Genomic DNA, 19441 nt, shown 5'->3' on the forward strand with positions numbered 1-19441 from the left:
TGGTGACAGAGTGAGACTCTCTCCAAAAATAACAAAAAGAAAAAAGAGTCAGGATCTCACTCTGTTGCCCAGGCTGGAGTACAGTGGCATGATCATAGCTTACTGCAGCCTCCAACTTTAGGGCTGAAGAGATCCTCCCACCTCAGCCTCATGAGAATTGCTGGGATTACAGGTGCATGCCACCATACCTCCCTAACCTTTTTAATGTTTGTAGAGATGGGGGTCTCACTATGTTACCCAAGCTGTTGTCAAACTCCTGGGTTGCCTGAGTACCGTGGCCAATGCCTGTTATCCCAAGACTTTGGCGGGCCGAAGCAAGTGGATCATCTGAGGTCAGAGGTTCAAGACCAGTCTGGTCAACATGGCAAAACCCAGTCTTCACTAAAAATACAAAAATTAGCCAGGTGTGGTGGTGGGCACCTGTAATCTCAGCTACTCAGGAGGCTGAGATGGGAGAATCACTTGAACCCGGGAAGCGTAGGTTGCAGTGAACCGAGATTGTGCCACTGCACTCCAGCCTGGGCGACAGAATAAGACTCAACAGCAACAGCCAAAACATTTCAATAATAAAATTCCAGAATGCACATGCAATGAGGCTTTTGTTTCCAAACAAGATGACAGGACTAATCACACTGACTGCCACAGCCACACGCAAAAATAAGGTTTTCCAGCCAGGGCATCCTCCGGGAGGTGACCAGATAAACACACCGTGGGACATCCAGACAATGGAATATTAGTCAGCACTAAAAATGGAGAAATGAGCCAGCGAGCCATGAAAAGATGCAGAAGAAACATTACTAAGTGGGTAGGGCATGGTGGCTCACGCCTGTAATCCAAGCTCTTTGGAGGCCAAGGTAGGTGGATCACCTGAGGTCGGGGGTTCAAGACCAGCCTGACCAACATGGCGAAACCCCATCTTTTTTTTTTTTTAAAAAAAGAAACATTACTAAGTGAAAGAAGCCAACCTGAACACTGCTATCTACCATACAGCACACTGTAAGATTCCAACTTTGGAAAAGGCAAAACCCTGGCGACAGAAGAAAGATCAGGAATTGCCAGGATTTAGGGAGAGGGAGGGAGGAACAGGCAGAGCACAGAGTATTTTTCCAGCAGTGAAACTATTCTGTAGGACACTGCAAAGGTGGACCACTGCCATTCTACGTTGACCAAAAGCCACAGAATACACACACACAAGAATGAATCCTAACGCAAACTATGGACTCTGGGTGATAATCATGTGTCAGGTAAGTTCCTTTTATTTAAAAAATGTACCAGGTCAAGCCAGGCACGGTGGCTCATGCCTGTAATCCCAGTACTTTGGGAGGCTGAGGCGGGTGGATCACAAGGTCAGGGGTTCGAGACTAGCCTGACCAACATGATGAAACCCCATCTCTACTTAAAAATACAAAAATTAGCTGGGAATGGTGGCACGCACCTGTAATCCCAGCTAGTTGGGAGACTGAGGCAGGAGAATTGCTTAAACCCAGGAGGCAGAGGTTGCAGTGAGCCAAGAGGACATCACTGCACTCCAGCCTTGGCAACAGAGCGAGACTCCATCTCAAAAAAAAAAAAAAAAAAAAAAAAAGTACCAGACCAGTGCAGTGGCTCATGCCTGTAATCCTAGCACTTTGAGAGGCTGAGGCGGGCAGACTGCTTGAGTCCAGGAGTTCAACAGCCTGAGCAACACAGCAAGACCTGATCTTTGTAAGAAAAAAAAGTACCATTCTAAATAATGCCTATCTTTAAAGAGAAAAAGAAAAAGGCCAAGCACAGTGGCTCACATCTATAATCACAGCACTTTTGGAACCTGAGGTGGGCAGATCACCTGTGGTCAGGAGTTCAAGACCAGCCTGACTAACATGGTGAAACCCCATTTTGACTAAAAATACAAAAATTAGCCAGGCATGGCAGCACATGCTTGTAATTCCAGCTACTTGAAAGGCTAAGGTAGGAGAACCACTTGAACCCAGGAGTCGGAGGTTGCAGTGAGCTGAGGTCACGCCACTGCACTCCAGTGTGGGCAACAGAGCGAGACTCCGTTGCAAAAAAAAAAAAAATGTGGGCCAGGCATGGTGGCTAACGCCTGTAATCCCAACACTTTAGAGGCCAAGGTGGGTGGATGGCTTGAGCTCAAGAGTTCAATACCAGCCTGAGCAATATAGTGAAACCCTGTCTCTACCAAAAATAAAAAAAATTAGCTGGGTGTGGTGGCATGTGCCTTTAAACCCTACTTGGGAGGCTGAGGTGGGAGGATGGCTTGATCCTGAGAGGTAGAGGTTGCATTGAGCCAAGATCACACCATTACACTCCAGCCTGGGTGACAGAGTCGGACTCAAAAAAAAAAAGTGTGTGTGTATACGTGTATGTATATATGTATACACACATATAGACACACATATATGGCTCCTCCTAAATGAAATATGGTAATTACTAACCCCTCATAATTTTTTCTGAAATCTAAAAACTCAGGATTTGTCTTACTTCTTTATTTTTTCAGACAAAGTCTCACTCTGTTGCTTAGGCTGGAGTGCAGTGGCATGATCGTGGCTCACTGCAGCCTCGACCTTGTGGGCTTACAAGCTATCCTCCCAGCGGAGCCTCCCAAGTAGCCAGGTCTACAGGCATGCACCACCCATGCCCAGCAAATTTTCCCTAATTGTTTTGCAGAGATGGGGTCTCACTGTGTTGCCTAGACTGGTCTCAAACTCCTGGGCTCAAGGGATATACCCACCTTGGCTTCCTAACATCCTAGGATTACAGATGTGAGCCACCATATCCAGCCTAGGACTTGTTTGTTTTACTAATTAATTATGTATTGAGACAAGAGTTTCGTTCTTGTGCCCAGGCTAGAGTGAAGTGGCACCATCTCAGCTCACTGCAGCCTCCGTCTCTGGGGTTCAACCAACTCTCCTGCCACAGCTTTCCCAAGTAGCTGGAATTATAAACGCCCACCACCACCCCTGGCTAATTTTTATATTTTTAGTAGAGACGGGGTTTCGCCATGTTGGTCAGGCTGGTCTCAAACTCCTAACCTTAGGTGATCCACCCACCTCGGCCTCCCAAAGGGCCGGGATTACAGGCGTGAGCCACTGGGCTTGGCCCTAGGACTTGTTTTAAAGTTCACTCATGAACCAAGGGGTGTGCAGACAGCTTCTCCCTAATTCATGACTAAGGAGAAACCACCTTTCACCCTTTCAGCCATGCAGACAGCCTGCTACATTTTTATGAAAAGTCACCTCCCTTTCCTTTGCTTTCTTTCAGGTAGGCATCAGTAGCCATCCCTCCGCTGTGGAAAATTTTAATTCTGATATGCCCCTGACCGACAAGGAGGTGTTCTCCTTTCACTGACACTACTAAGGACACTCAGAGAAAGGGTGTGTCATCTCCAAAGTATCTTTCTTTAAGTTGTTTTCTTTTTTGAAACAGAGTTTCATTCCTATCACCCAGGCTGGAATGCAGTGGAGGGATCTCCGCCCACTGCAACCTCTGCCTTCCAGGCTCAAGTGATTCACCTGACTCAGCCTCCCAAGTAGCTGGAACTACAGGTGCATACCATCTTACTCAGCAAATTTTTGTACTGTTTCTAGATACAGGGTTTTGCCACGTTGCTCAGGCTGGTCTCGAACTCCTGGGCTCAAGTGATCCGCCCACCTCAGCCTCCCAAAGTGCTGGGATTACAGGCACGAGCCACTGCACTCGGCCTCCAAAGTATTTAAACTATACTAATCTTTGAAAATGCCAACTGGATCTATGGTCATACCACTCTGACATGCCCAATCCCATCTGCAAATAGCAACTGGGGAGAAGAATCAAATATTGTGCTTACATTTGAAAAATCTGATCAAAGCTGAGTATGTAGCTCATGCCTGTGGTCCCGCCACTCAGGAGGCTGGGGCAGAAGAATCATCTGAGCCCAGGAATTCAAGACCAGCCTGTGCAACATAGCGAGACCCCATTTCAAATGAAACCTGATCTATTTCTGTTTGGTGCTTTTGTCTCGTTGAACAAAACCTGATTTTCTCTCTCTCTCTCACACACACACACACACACACACATGCATGCCCCTGTCTATTCTGAGACAAGAATCTTGCTTCTGGCTAATTTCACCTCAGAGCCCCGGTGCTTCCCAATGATACAACGAGCAAGAAAAAAATGTCTCTTCTTGGCTTCCTTGTTCTGAGAAGCAAGAGGCCACAGTCTGTTGGAGCCATCTCCCCGCTGACCCCCTTCATAAATAAATAACAATGTATTGACATTTTTTAGACTTCCCCCAGATAAATGCAAGATAGGAAAGGGGGCTGAGGTACACGGAAGCATGCAGAGAGGGGCATCTGTGATGCTGAGGCTCCAAAACTGTGGCTGCCATGGCACATGAAGCACCAGCGCAGACCTCAGGCACCTACCAGGTGAACAGGAGTCCCATCTGCCGCGTGGGTGGGAAGAATCGACTCTCCACGAAGCCCAGCTGCATGAAGTATGTCATCAGCAGTTCCACCCCAGCCTCATCCCGGCTGGGCGTCCGACAAGCCTGCAAGGAAAAGAACCCCAGAGGGCAGGATCAGAGGAGGACACAGCTGACAGCCCTTCCCAGAAGGTGCCTTGCACACACCAGCAGGTGCCTGTAACTATTTCTGCAGTATGATGACCTCGCTGCTGGCATCATGAACTTTAGGAAGGGTGGAAAGAACCTGGGAGGAAGTCAGAAATCCTGGAATCCAGCCCCAACCCCGGTCTCTCCCCTTCTACAGTTTTCCCTTTATTTTGAGACAGAGTCTCACTTTGTCACCCAAGCTAGAGTGCAGTGCCATGATCTTGGCTCACTGCAACCTCCACCCACCGAGTTCAAGTGATTCTCGTGCTTCAGCCTCCCGAGTAGCTAGGATTACAGGAGTGCAGCACCATGCCCAGCTAATTTTTATATTTTTAGTAGATACAGGGTTTTGCCATGCTGGTGGCCCGTCTGGTCTCAAACTGCTGACCTCAGGTGATTTACCTGCTTCAGCCTCCCAAAGTGCTGGGATTATACAGGCATGCACCACCATGCCTAGCTAATTTTTGTATTTTTACAAAATTACAATGTTGGCCAGGCTGGTCTCGAACTCCTGACCTCAGGTGATGTGCCTGCCTTGGCCTCCCAAAGTGCTGGGATTACAGGCATGAGGCACCCACCTGGCACCCGGCTATGGTTTTCTTTATTCTGTTTTTTTTTTTCTTTTTTTTTTTTTAATAAAGACGGGGTTTCACCATGTTGGTCAGGCTGGTCTTGAACTCCCAACCTCAGATGATCTGCCCGCCTTGGCCTCCAAAGTGCTTGGATTACAGGCGTGAGCCACCATGCCTGGCCTTTTTTTTTTTTTGAGACAGTCTTGCTCTGTCACCCAGGCTGGAGTGCAGTGATACAATCTTGGCTCACCGAAACTTCCGCCTCCTGGGTTCAACCAATTCTCCCCCTTCAGCCTCCTGAGTAGCTGGGATTACAGGCATCCGCCACCAAACCCAGCTAATTTTTTGTATTTTAGTACAGACAGGGTTTCACCATGTTGCCCAGGCTGGTCTCAAAATCCTGACCTCATGATCCGCCCACCCTGGCCTTCCAAAGTGCTGGGATTACAAGTGTGAGCCACCGCACCCAGCCCCTTCTATCGTTTTCTTTTTTCCCACTATCAGTTTGCTTTTTCATGAGAAGAATTCTATGGTTTTCTTATGCAGCAAGTGGAATGGGCGATTCCAGCACCCCCCAACCATCACCTCCATCCACCTGCAATTCACAAGCATGCAATAATGGGGCATCCTGATAACTCAGAAAAGCCACCCTCCTCTCTGAGCTGCACACAAGAACTTACTTGTCTCAGATCCATAAGATCTGCGATTTCATCTTCATATAAATAGCCATCTTCACTGTAATGCTCCAGGATAAAATCCTTTAAGACAAATGAGGTCAGATACCATAAAATGTGACTGAAAATCATATGTCTGCATAACAGTAATATGTTAACTGTGGCCCCATTTTTAAAAAGGCAGAATGAAGAAAAACTTACAGGAGATTGAACACTGTAGCGATTTTCAAAGAGGCAGAATTTATTTTCTTAATTTTATACAGTTTTTTTTTTTCTTTTTAAGTATAGAGTCTCGCTGTGTAGCACAGGCTGGAGTACAGTGGCACAATCCTCACTCACTGCAACCTCCACCTCCCGGGTTCATGTGATTCTCCTGTCTCAGCCTCCCAAGCAGCTGGGATTACAGGAACCCACCACAATGTCCAGCTAATTGTTATATTTTTAGTAGAGACAGTTTCACTCTGTTGGCCAGTTGGTCTCAAACTCCTGACCTCAGGTGATCCACTTGCCTCAGCCTCCCAAAGTACTGGGATAACAGGTGTCAGCTACCGCACCTGGCCATAGGTTTTGTTTGTTTGTTTAAAAAAAGAACAGTTTTACTCCCATCGCTCAGGCTGGAGTGCAGTGTTGGGATCTCGGCCCACTGCAACCTCCACCTCCCAGGCTCAAGCTATTCTCATGCCTCAGCTCCCAAGTAGCTGGGATTATGAGCATGCGCCACCATGCGCTGCTAATTTTTGTATTTTTAGTAGAGACAGCGTTTTGCCACATTGCCCAGGCTGGTCTCGAACTCCTGGGTTTAAGCAATCCATCTGCCTCGGCCTCCCAAAGTGCTGGGATTACAGGTACGAGCCACTGTGCCCTGTGCCCAGGTTTTAAAATGTTGTGTTGCTTCAGTAACAACTCCATTACTAAAGGCTCCAAAACCATACCTGCCGTGGCATGTGATGAAGTTGAAGTTAATTTTTTGTTTAAAAATGTCTTTGTAGGCCGAGCACAGTGGCTGATGCCTGTTATCCCAGCAGATCACAAGGTCAGGAGGTCAAGACCATCCTGGCTAACACAGTGAAACCCTATCTCTATTAAAAATACAAAAAATTAGTTGAGTATAGTGGCAGGTGCCTGTAATCCCAGCTACCCAGGAGGCTGAGGCAGGAGAATCACTTGAACCTGGGGGATAGAGGTTGCAGTGAGCTGAGATTGCACCATTTCACTCCAGCCTGGGTGACACAGCGAGACTGTCTCAAAAAAAAAAAAAAAAAAAAACTTCACTGAGAAACAATACCTTTCACAATAGCAGCAAAGGTACATTTCTAGGGATAAAATTAATATAATTAAGCAGACAACTATTAAACTTTACTGAAGAATATATGTTATTTCATTCACTGATTTAAAAAATGACTGTGTGTGTGTGTGTGTGTGTGTGTGTGTATGTATGTGTGTGTTTGGAGACAGGGTATCATTTTGTTTTCCAGGATGGAGTGCAGTGGCTCAATCACAGCTGACTGAAGCCTCGAGCACTGGGCTCAAGCAATCCTCCCACCTCAGCCTCCCAAATAGCTGGGACTAAAGGTATGAGCCACTGCGTCTGGCCCTATTTCTTTATAATAAAACAAAAGCGGCTGGGCATGGTGGCTCACACCTATAATCCCAACGCTTTGGGAGGCTGAGGCAGGTGGATCCCTTGAGGTCAGGAGTTCGAGACCAGCCTGGCCAACAGGGTGAAACCTCATCTCTACTAAAAATATAAAAATTAGCCAGGTGTGCTGCTGGGTGCCTGTAATCCCAGCTACTTGGGAGGCTGAAGCAGGAGAATTGCCTGAACCCAGGAGGCGGAGGTTGCGGTGAGCTGAGATCGCGCCATTGCACTCCAGCCTGGGTAACAAGAGCGAAACTCTGTCTCAAAAAAAAAAAAAAAGCGGGAGAAATGCCAAATGTGGGTGAAAGGGAGAAAGCAAACAAAACACACTGCCATGAGTGTACCTATGCAACTGTATTGCATGCTCTGCACATGTACCCCAAAACCTAAAAAGCAATAAAACATTAAAAAAAAAAAAAATGCTTGCATTCTTGGCCGGATGCAGTGGCTCACGCCTGTAATCCCAGCACTTTGGGAGGCTGAGGTGGGCAGATCCTGAGGTCAGGAGTTCAAGACTAGCCTGGTCAACATGGTGAAACCTCTCTCTACTAATAAAAATTAGCTGGGTATGGTGGCACACACCTGTAATCCCAGCTACTCAGGAGGCTGAAGCAGGAGAATCACTTGAACCCAGGAGGCAGAGGCTGCAGTGAGCTGAGATCACATCATTGCACTCCAGCCTGGGCAACAAGAGCGGAAATTCCATCTCAAAAAAAAAAAGAAAGAAAGAAAAAAAGTAGTAGTCAGCCGGGTGTGGTGGCTCATGCCTGTAATCCCAGCACTTTGGGAGGCCGAGGCGGGTGGATCCCCTGAGGTCAGGAGTTCGAGACCAGCCTGACCAATATGGTGAAACCCTGTCTCTTATGTTTAATTTTTTTTTATTTAAAAAAAAAAGAAAAAAAAAAGTAGTGGTCAAAATGCCATGTTTTCTTTTCTAAACTAATAGTCCAAGATGAGCCAACTGACAGGTTTATCATGGAAAGTAACATAAGCCGGGCACAGTATTCCCACAGTGGCTCATGCCTGTAAATCCCAGAACTTTGGGAGGTCAAGGCGGGAGAACTGCTTGAACCCAGGAGTTTAAGACTGGGCAACAGAGGGAAACTCTGTCTCTATGAAAAATACAAAAATTGATCAGGCGCGGTGGCTCACGCCTGTAATCCCAGCACTTTGGGAGGCCAAGGCGGGCGGATCACCTGAGGTCAGGAGTTTGAGACCAGCCTGACCAACATGGAGAAAGCCCATCTCTACTAAAAATACAAAATTAGCTGGGCATGGTGGTGCATGCCTATAATTCCAGATACTTAGGAGGCTGAGGCAGAATTGCTTGAACCTGGGAGGAGGAGGTTGTGGTAAGCTGAGATCGCACCATTGCACTCTAACGTGGGCAACAAGAGCAAAACTTTTTTTTAAAAAAAAAAAAAGAAGAGAAAAGAAAGAAAAACACAAAAATAATCCAGGCATGATAGCATATGCCTGTAATACCAGCTACTTAGGAGGCTGAAATGGGAGGATCACCTGAGCCCAGGAGACAGAGGTTGCAGTGAGCTGAGATCATGCCACTGCATGCCGGCCTGGGCAACAGAGTCAGACCTTGTCTCAAAAGAAAAAAGAAAAGAAAAAAAAAGAACGTAAAATATTTCTTTGAAGCGCTATGATTAATTCCTATAACTGATACCTGGGCTGTGTGGCACAAAGTTGGGTCACCTTGCACCTCATCCCCTTTCCCCTCCTTGATGGAAGCTGGAGTCAACTGGTCAAAAACTCGAATGGATGGAGTTGAGGAGAGAAGGCAGAGGAGGGTATTCCAGGCACAGGAGGGTCTCCTGGCCCCAGCCTGGAGGCATGGTCTTTCCTGGGTGCTCCACTGGAGCACCTATCCCACTTCCCACCTGAATCCCCCACTGACCCATGGGCCTGCAGGCAGGGCTGGTGGCACCTCTGGCACTCAGCACAGGGCCAGGCACATGTGGGCCTCTGAGGATCTGCCGAACAGGAGAGGAGTCCAGACACCCAGGAATGTGGCAGGAAAACATACAAGCAAAGACTCTGGTTCTTCAAATATTTAAGGGGAGTGAACTGACATCTTTGATTTCCTTTAAAATTGCATCACCGGGCGCGGTGGCTCAAGTCTGTAATCCTAGCACTTTGGGAGGCCGAGGTGGGTGGATCACGAGGTCAAGAGATCAAGACCATCCTGGTCAACATGGTGAAACCCCGTCTCTACTAAAAATACAAAAAAATTAGCTGGGCATGGTGGCGCGTGCCTGTAATTCCAGCTACTCAGGAGGCTGAGGCAGGAGAATTGCCTGAACCCAGGAGGCAGAGGTTGCAGTGAGCCGAGATCGTGCCATTGCACTCCAGCCTGGGTAACAAGAGCGAAACTCTGTCTCAAAATAAATAAATAAAATCGCATCACAAAAATAAGATGGACTGATATTGGCCATTACTTTCTTTTTTTTCTTTTTCTTTTTGTTTTTTTTTGGTTTTTATTTTGTTTTTTTGTTTTTGAGACACAGTTTCACTCTGTTGAGCCTGTTGCCCAGGCTGGAGTGTAGTGGCACAATCTCGGCTCACTGCATCCTCCGCCTACTGGGTTCATGTGATTCTCTCATGCCTCAGCCTCCCGAGTAACTGAGATTACAGATGTATGCCACTATGCCCAGTTAATTTTTTTTTTTTCTTTTTGAGACGGGATCTTACTCTGTCGCCCAGGCTGGAGGGGAGTGGTGCAATTTCGGCTCCCTGCAACCTCCGCCTCCCCCTCCCAGGTTCACCTGCCTCAGCCTCCCGGGTAACTGGGATTACAGGTATGCATCACCACGCCTGGCTAACTTCTATATGTTTGGTAGAGACAAGGGTTTTACTATATTGGCCAGGCTAGTCTCAAACTCCTGAGCTCAAGTGATCCGCCTGCCTCAGCCTCCCAAAGTGCTGGGATTACGGGTGTCAGCCACTGTGCCTGGCCTTTAGCCATTACTTTCAATGGCAAAAACCACAATTACCTTTGAACCAACCTAACAGACACAAGAACGCATAGGTGGACAGATATGTGAGGAATAAATGATAGCAGTATATTCTCAGAAGAATCTACATAGTGAGTACCAGAGGTTCACTATAAAATTCTTAACATTTTTTGAGACGTTTGGAAATTTTCATAATAAAATGTTAGAGAAAAAACTCTAGCTCTTCTTCCAAAAACATAACCTAAATAGGTTACACAATTTAAGAAAAAAAAAAAAGATACTATTAATAAAAGAGGACATACGTTTTAAATTTCAAAGCATATCCATGACAGATCCTCTTTGACCTGGCCTCCCGGAGAAGGCCAGCCTGGGATTCCAGCCTGCCTTGCCCAAGACCCAGGAGGAGCTTCAGAAGCCATCAAAGGTGACAACAAAAATATGGAAGGAATAGATGCACAAATTATCCACGTAGCTGGCTGAGAAAGGGCTCAGGGTCACTCTGTAGCTATCAACTGATTCTACCTGTTAAGCCTAAGGCCATTCCTTGCAAGGGATACATACTTTCTCTATCTCCATTTTTTTCTTTTTTTGAAGACAGGGTCTCACTCTGTTGCCCAGGCTGGAGTACAGTGGCATGATCACAACTCACTGCAGCCTCCAACTCCTGGGCTCAAGTGATCCTCTCACCTCAGCCTCCCAAGTAACTGGGACTACAGGCATGCACCACCGCAAATGGCCTATTTCCATTTTAAACACTGAGTTGGGTGCTTTGAGATTTACCTTGAGGACAACTGAAAAGTCAACGTCTTTCGTTTCCTTCAGGCCAAGAGGAATCAGGGGAATCGTAAATGCCTCCCTGTGAGGAACACAACAAGGTATATATGAACACCCCCAATCAGAACACTGTGCACCCCACGGCCTTGCCCTGCCAGCAGCCCAGCTAAGGGGCACACCCTCTCCTTGCCCCGTCAAGTACTCAACTAGCTGGCAGGCTCATTTTGCATAAGGACGATTCTGGTCACACCCCACCCTCTGCTCTGAAACTGACCCCAGCTCCCTAAGACATCTGGACCACCCCACCTAACACATCAGGCCCCTGACATCTTGACTGATTTATCTTCCAGGCTCAACACCTCAATGCTTATCTTTTTTTTTGAGACAGAGTCCTGCTCTGTTGCCCAGGCTGGAGTGCAATGGCGCAATTAGGCTCACTGCAACCTCCACCTTCCTGCTTCAAGCAATTCTGCCTCAGCCCTTTGAGTAGGTGGGATTACAGGTATGCGACACCATACTCGACTAATTTTTGTATATTTTTTTTAGTAGAGATGAGATTTTGCCATGTTGGCCAGGCTGATCTCAAACTTCTGATCTCAACTGATCTGCCCACCTTGGCCTCCCAACGTGCTGGGATAAGAGGTAGGAGCCACCGTGCCCTGCCCGGTCTCAATGCTTCTTTCAGCAGTTGTGTTGAGAGTCTATCATATGCCGGGGTCTGTGCCTGGCGCACTTGCTGCTCCCGCCTGGGCACACCACCCTGCTGCCCTGGGCCTCCTTTGTCAGCTCCTCATCCCCTCCTCCTCTGCTCCCCTCAGTGGGCACCACGGCTGTGGCAGCTCTCCAACACCCCCACATTCGCAACTCGAGGTTCGTAGGCGCCTCTTTGGGGTGTGTCTAGGTGTCCCACCACCAGCACAGGAGATGCCATCAGGGCAGGAGCCCCATCCGACACCTAAGTGCACCTGCCTTCCAGCCCAGGGTCACACACCGTCCACCCCCTCTTCCCCAGCTGACCACCTCACTCAGTAACCATGGCTGCCCACCCAGGGAGTGCTCCCTCTGCCTACATTCCTAGGGGCAGGGCCAGCAGGAAGTGAACGGAGCTCAGGCTGTGTTTTGCAAACAGGGATTTAGCTCCCTGACCTGTAACAGGAGACCTCCTTGGGCTTCTCAGCCCTGCCCCACAAGAAGACCAGGAAGGCTGGGCAGGGCAAGGGAACAATGTGGCTGTGAGCTGAACCGGGCTCTGTGGCACGGCTGTGCTACAGGCAGGCGAGACCCATCCCTGGTACGAAAAGTTGAATCCTGCTGAAGGCTCCTCCAAGCCATGTAGGGCGGGAAGTAAGGTTTGCTTTTTTTTGCAACTGTCCAGGCAATGAGAAGAGGAGGAGCAAGTGTCCTGAGTTCCAGCTCCACGACACCCCAACCCCAATGTGGCACTGACGGCACCCTCTAGGTGACCTTGGGCCTCCCTGAGTTTTCCCGTCTGCACCATAAGGTCCTTTCTTTTCTGCCTTCCTCCTAGAAGAGTGTAAAGATCAACTGTGCTAAGAAAGAAACAATCTGCTTAGAAAACAGAATAGTGCAGGCTGGGTGTGGTGGCTCACACCTGTAATCCCATCACTTTGGGAGGCTGAGGTGGGGGGGCCTCTCTACTAAAAATGCAAAAATTAGCCAGGCGTGGCGGCGGGTGCCTATAATCTCAGCTACCTGGGAGGCTGACGCGGGAGAATCGCTTGAGGTTGCAGTGAGGCAGAGTCTTGCTCTGCTGGCCTGGCTGTTGTGCAGTGGCATGATCTTGGCTCATTGCAACCTCCACCTCCCAGGTTCAAGCAATTCCCCTGCCTCAGCCTCTGAGCAGCTGGGATTACAGGCGTGTGCCACCATATCTGGCTAATTTTTGTATTTTTAGTAGATAGGATTTCACCATGTTGGCCAGGCTGGTTTCGAACTCTTGATCTCAGGTGATCCACCCACCTCGGCCTCCCAAAGTGCTGCGATTACAAGCATGAGCCACCATGCCTGGCCTCACAAATGCCTTTTGCCCAACACTATTTCCCAACAAATGAGCTATTTCCTAACAAATGGGCTCCTCCCTTCCAGTCTAGCACCTTGCTCAACCCCAAACCTGACAGTTCTCTCAATTCCCAAAGTGGGGGCTGCCACTCCCGTCTAGAACCCTATCTGGCCTCTTTGTGCAGACCCTGAAGGCAGGCAGGCTCTCCAGCTCAGAGTCTTCTGGAAGGGGCGCTGCTCGCACTTACTCTGTGTTCTGATAGACCCCTAATGAGATGTTCAGCCCCTCCAGCTCTTCCTTGAGGATCTGCAGGTCTGAGTTGACGAAGCTCAGCTCCAGCCGCGCTTGCTCCCGCACCTTCGGGTTTGTGGCCACTCTATTCAAAGAGAAGAGGGAGAGAGGTGCCCTCAGCCAGGTATCCCGGCTTCTGGGTGAACAGACCCAATCCCCAGTCCCTGCAGGGAGGATCAGGGCATGGCTTGCAGAGGAGTGCCAGGAGTGCCGGGTAAGGTATCTCAGAGACACAGGGCACCTGCCCAGTTTGCAGCACATCTGCCAGCATGTGGAGCTGGGGACACAGACAATGACACTGTGAGCTGCAGACATGAACTCTATGACATCCTTGAGAAAACAAAACTGCTCCTGGCCATGCCCTCAAAGGCTGTAAGATATCCCGTTGAAAAGAAACGAATGATTCCTTTCAGTAGGAGAAATTTTTTTTTTTTTTTTTTTTTTTTTTTTTTGAGATGGAGTTTCGCTTTTGTCACCCAGGCTGGAGTGCAATGGCGCAATCTCGGCTCACCGCAACCTCCACCTCCTGGGTTCAGGCAGTTCTCCTGCCTCAGCCTCCTGAGTAGCTGGGATTACAGGCACGCGCCACCATGCCCAGCTCATTTTTTGTATCTTAATAGAGATGGGGTTTCACCATTTTGACCCGGATGGTCTCGATCATTTGACCTCGTGATCCACCTGCCTCAGCATCCCAAAGTGCTGGGATTACAGGCTTGAGCCACCGCGCCTGATCTCAGTAGGAGAAATTAAAATAAATAAATACACAAATATAAAATTTGTTTTTAAAAAAAGAAAGAAATGGATGATTAGCTGGGCATGGTGGCACATGCCTATATCCCACTACTCAGGAGAACAAGGTAGGAGGATTGCTTGAGGCCAGGAGGTTGACACTGCAGTGAGCTATGGTCATGCCACTGTACTCCAGCCTGGGTGACAGAGCAAGACACTGTCTCTAATAACCAAAATAAAATAAGATGAAATAAAATATAAAAATACAGGCCGGGCACAGTGGCTCACACCTGTAATCCCAGCACTTTGGGAGGCCCAGGAGGGTCAGGAGATAAAGACCATCCTGGCCAACATGGTGAAACCCCATCTCTATTAAAAATACAAAAATTAGATAGGCATGGTGGTGCGTGCCTGTAATCCCAGCTACTCAGGAGGCTGAGGAAGGAGAATTGCTCGAACCCAGGAGGCAGAGATTGCAGTGAGCCAAGATTGGGCCACTGCCCTCCAGCCAGGCAACAGAGAGAGACTCCATCTAACACACACACACACACACACACACACACACACACACACACACACACAGAGAGAGAGAGAGAGAGAGATAGAAAGTAAAATAAAATAAATGAATGAGAAAACAGAGGAAGAGGTAATGCTTCCCAATTCATTCTATGAGACTAGTATTAGCAACCCGAATCTAGCAACATGTAAATACGATTATACTCTGTAACCAAGTGCGATTTATCCCAGGAATGCAAGGTTGGTTTAACATCTGAAAATTAATTAATATAATATACCATATTAACAGAATAAAGGACAAAAAAATCCATGGAGACTTCAACAGATGTTTTAAAAAGTATGTGACAAAATCCATCACAGATTTATAATAAAAATTCTCAGCAAAGTAGAAATAAAAGAGAATTTATGATATCTGATAAAAGTCACATAAAAAAACCCACAGCTAACATCACACTTCATGGTGAATGACTGCTTTCCTCTTCTCACCAGGAACAAGGCAAAGATGCCCACTTTTACTACTTCTAATCAATAATGAGGCAAATAAAGAAATTAAAGGCATCCAGATTAGAAAGAAAGAAAGAAAACTATATTTGCAGATGGCATTATCTCATATATAGAAAATTCTAAGGCATCCATAAAACAATATTAGTACTGATAAATTTAGCAAGGTCACAGGGCACAATCAATATACAAAAATCAAATCTTTCTTATTTTTCTTTCTAGACAGGGTCTTGCTCTGTCACCGAGGCTGGAGTGCAGTGTCACCATTATGGATTACTACAGCCCCAAACTCCCAGGCTGAAGCCATCCTCCAGCCTCAGCCTCCCAAGGAGCTGGGACTACAGGTGCATGCCACCACACCCAGCTAATTTTTGTATTTTTTTTTTTTTTTTTTTTTTTTTTTGTAGAGATGAAGTCTCACCATGCTGCCCAGGCTGGTCTGGAAATCCTGGGCTCAAGCAATCTTCCCACCTCAGCCTCCCAAAATGCTGGGATTACAGGCATGAGCCAACATGCCTGGCCAATTCTATTTCTATATACTAGCAATGAACAATCTTGAAATTGAGAAAAACATTTCATTCACCAAAGCACCAAAAAGAATAAAATAGAAATAAACAAAAGAATCACAAGACACATAAATTGAAAGCTACAAAAACAATGCTGAGATATATTAAAAGAAAAGCTATTTCATGTTTGTGGACGGGAAGGCTCATTATTGTCAAGACACCAAGCCTCCTTGGTTGGTACTTTCATTCTATGCAGCCTCGATCAAAATTCCACTAACCTTTTTAATAGACAAGCTGATCCAAACATTTATACAGAAATATAAAAAAAAAACCCTACAACAGGTAAAACAATTTCAAAAGATAAGAACAGAGTGGGAAGACTTATGTTATTTGATTTTAAAACTTGCTAAGAAGCTGAGCCAGGCGTGGTGGCTCACGTCTGTAATCCTAGCCCTTTGGCCGAGGTGGATGGATCACCTGAGGTCAGGAGTTCGAGATCAACCTGGCCAACATGGTGAAACCCCATCTCCAATAAAAATACAAAAAATTAGCCAGGCATGGTGATGGACGCCTATAATCCCAGCTACTCAGGAGCCTAAGGTAGGAGAATCACTTGAGCCAGGAGGTGGGGGTTGCAGTCAGCTGAGATCACATCACTGCGCTCCAGCCTGGGCAACAAGAGCAAAACTCCATCTCAAAAAAAAAAAAGAAAGTGAAAATTAAAAGACAAGCCACAGACTGGGAAAAAATACTTTCAAATTATATATCTAATAAAGAATCTATATCCTGGCTGGATGTGGTGGTTCATAACACTCTGAGAGGCTGAGGAGTGTGAGTCACTATTTAAGGCCAGGAGTTCGAGACTAGCCTGGTGAACATGATGAAACCTCATCACTACTACAAATACAAAAATTAGCTGGGGGTGGTGGTACGCACCTGTAGAACCAGCCACTTGGGAGGCTGAGGCAAGAAAATCGCTTGACCCCCGAGGTGGAGGTTGCAGTGAGCTAAGCATACACCACTGTACTCCGGCCTGGGCAACAGAGTGAGACTCGCTCTCAAAAAAAATAAAAATAAAAAAAGTTTTCAAGCAGAGCTTTTGAAATCTACTCAAAGACCATACAGGTGCTCCCTCATGTTATAGATTAGGAATCACCACTAAAATAACAGAACCAAGGCCAGGCACAGTGGCTCAAGCCTGTAATCCCAGCACTTTGGGAGCCTGAGGCGGGTGGATCACGAGGTCAAGAGATCGAGACTATCCTGGTCAACATGGTGAAACCCTGTCTCTACTAAAAATACAAAAAATTAGCTGGGCATGGTGGCATGTGCCTGTAATCCCAGCTACTCAGGAGGCTGAGAATTGCCGGAGAATTGCCTGAACCCAGGAGGTGGAGGTTGCGGTGAGCCGAGATCGCGCCATTGCACTGCAGCCTGGGTAACAAGAGCGAAACTCCGTCTCAAAACAAAAACAAAAACAAAAATAAAAAATAACAGAACCAGTAACAACCACATCTTAAATAAGGCCTGTGCTGAGCCTGTGTCAGTGAACCTTAGACTAGTATGAGAAATCATCCTCATTTCACGGATGAGGAAGCCTGAGGTTCATTAGCCAACAGCTCCAGCCAGCCAGAGAGACTGAGTATCTGACCTCTGTCCCTTCCTCTGCTGAGCCCTTCCCAGCCACCTGTCACCTGATTGTTTTGCTCACCACCTGGCCACCCTTCCTGCCAAGAGCAAACGCCAATGCCCTTCATTCACCCACAGTCTGCTCTCTCCTGAGGTTCTCCCCAACCTCGCCACGTGTGACAGCACTCATCCTCTTGTGGCCCTGGAAGTCTGTACACACGCACATTTGGATTCTCCCCCAGACGATAAGATATTGGAATCTCAGCTTGGTGAATTTCATCAATTTAGAGATTTGGGGGGGGAGGGGGCTATGACACCAGTAAGAAATACATTTTAGGCCAGGCACAGTGGCTCATATCTGTAATCCCAGCACTTGGGGAGGCTGAGCCAGGCAGATCATTTGAAGCCAAGAATTCAACATCAACCTCAGCAACATGGTAAAACCCTATTTCTACTAAAAAGACAAAAATTAGCCAGGCATGGTGGCGCATGCCTTTAGTCCCAGCTACTAAGGAGGTTGAGGCAGGAGGATCACTTGAACCCAGGAGGCAGAGGTTGCAGTGTGCGGAGATTTCACCACTGAACTCCAAACTGGGCAACAGAATGAGACTCCATCTCAAAAAAAAAAGAAACACATTTTATATCACAACTCAGTACATGCATGCACACACACACAGAGACAGACGCCCCTTTCGTGAGACAGAAAAGTCTTAAAAAAGTCATAGATGTGATCCACTCCAACATATTCTATTCTATTCTAATAACTTCTTTTTTAAAAGACAATCATGTCTGCAATCTTCTAATTCTCCGATTATCAGACACTAACTGGGTATGCAACAATTCAATTGATTCTGACCCCCACCCTGCGGTAAGCACAAACGCCAGAGTAGAGGCCTGGTCCCACGAGGCCGCCCCCATTTTAGGGACCACACATCCCGGGACGGGGGATACCTGCCCTTCTGACTGATGAGCTGTCAATCAAGGGTTCCCACTGCTGCTTCTCAGGTTTGGTAATTCATCAGAATGACTCCCAGTACTGAGGAAAGCACCTGATGGACCAGTACTGTTTATGTTAAAGTATTCAATCCAGGAACAGCCAATTGGAAGAGGTACACAGGGCAGGTTACAGTGGGAGAGGGGCAGCACTTCCATGCACACTCTGGGCACCTCCGTGTGTGCACCAACCCAGAAGCTCCCTGAACCTCTCATCGTTTAGGGTTTACTTTTGGGGGGAACAGGGTCTCGTTTTGTCACCTAGGCTGGAGTGCAGAGGCATGATCACAGCTCAATGCAGCCTTGCCCTCCAGGGCTCAAGTGATCTCCCACCTCAGCCTCCCAAGTACCTGGGACTACACGCATTCACCACCACATCCGGCTAATTTTTTTATTTTTTATTGAGACGAGATTCTACCATGTTGCCCAGGCTGGTCTCAAACTCCTGGGCTCAAGCAATCTGCCCGCCTCAGCCTCCCAAGTGGTAGGATTACAGGTGTGACCCACCGCACCCCGCCTTATTTCATTCTTTGTAGAGATGGTGTCTTGCTATGTTGCCCAGGCTGGCCTCCAACTCGTGGGCTCAAGTGATCCTCCCTTATCCTCCTGAGTAGCTGGAACTACAGCTATGCACCATTGTGCTTGGCTAATGTAGAGGGTTTTTTGATTTTGTTTTTGAGACAGTGCCTTGCTCTGTCCCCAGGGCTGGAATGCAGTGGCATGATCTCAGCTCACTGCAACCTCCGCCTCCCAGATTCAAGTGATTCTCCTGTCTCAGTCTCCCGAGTAGCTGGGATTACAGGCACCTGCCACCATGCCCGGCTAATTTTTGTATTTTTAGTAGAGACGAAGTTTCGCCATGTTGGCCAGGATGGTCTCGAACTCCTGATCTCAGGTGATCCACCAACCTTGGCTTCCCAAACTGCTGGGATTACAGGCGTGAGTCACCGCACCGGCCTAATGTAGGGTTTTTTATGGAGGCTTCATTAGGCATAGATGATTATTAAATCATTAGTCATGGGTGACTGAGCTCAATCTCC

The 19441-nt window shown here is 47.4% G+C and overlaps 1 protein-coding gene across 1 annotated transcript in view; it reads right to left on the reverse strand.

Moving 5' to 3' along the window:
* RHPN2 (rhophilin Rho GTPase binding protein 2) overlaps window positions 1-19441 on the reverse strand; it is a 75726-nt gene that overhangs the window by 27018 nt on the left and 29267 nt on the right. Inside the window, exons 3-6 of the mRNA XM_035284293.3 lie at window positions 13484-13612; window positions 11223-11298; window positions 5844-5921; window positions 4404-4528 (exon numbers count right to left, since the gene is read on the reverse strand). Of these exons, the coding sequence (XP_035140184.1) occupies window positions 4404-4528; window positions 5844-5921; window positions 11223-11298; window positions 13484-13612 (408 nt within the window). The remainder of the gene's footprint in view (window positions 1-4403; window positions 4529-5843; window positions 5922-11222; window positions 11299-13483; window positions 13613-19441) is intronic.

Source organism: Callithrix jacchus, chromosome 22 (genome assembly GCF_049354715.1).
Source record: "Callithrix jacchus isolate 240 chromosome 22, calJac240_pri, whole genome shotgun sequence".
Lineage (NCBI taxonomy): Eukaryota > Metazoa > Chordata > Mammalia > Primates > Cebidae > Callithrix > Callithrix jacchus.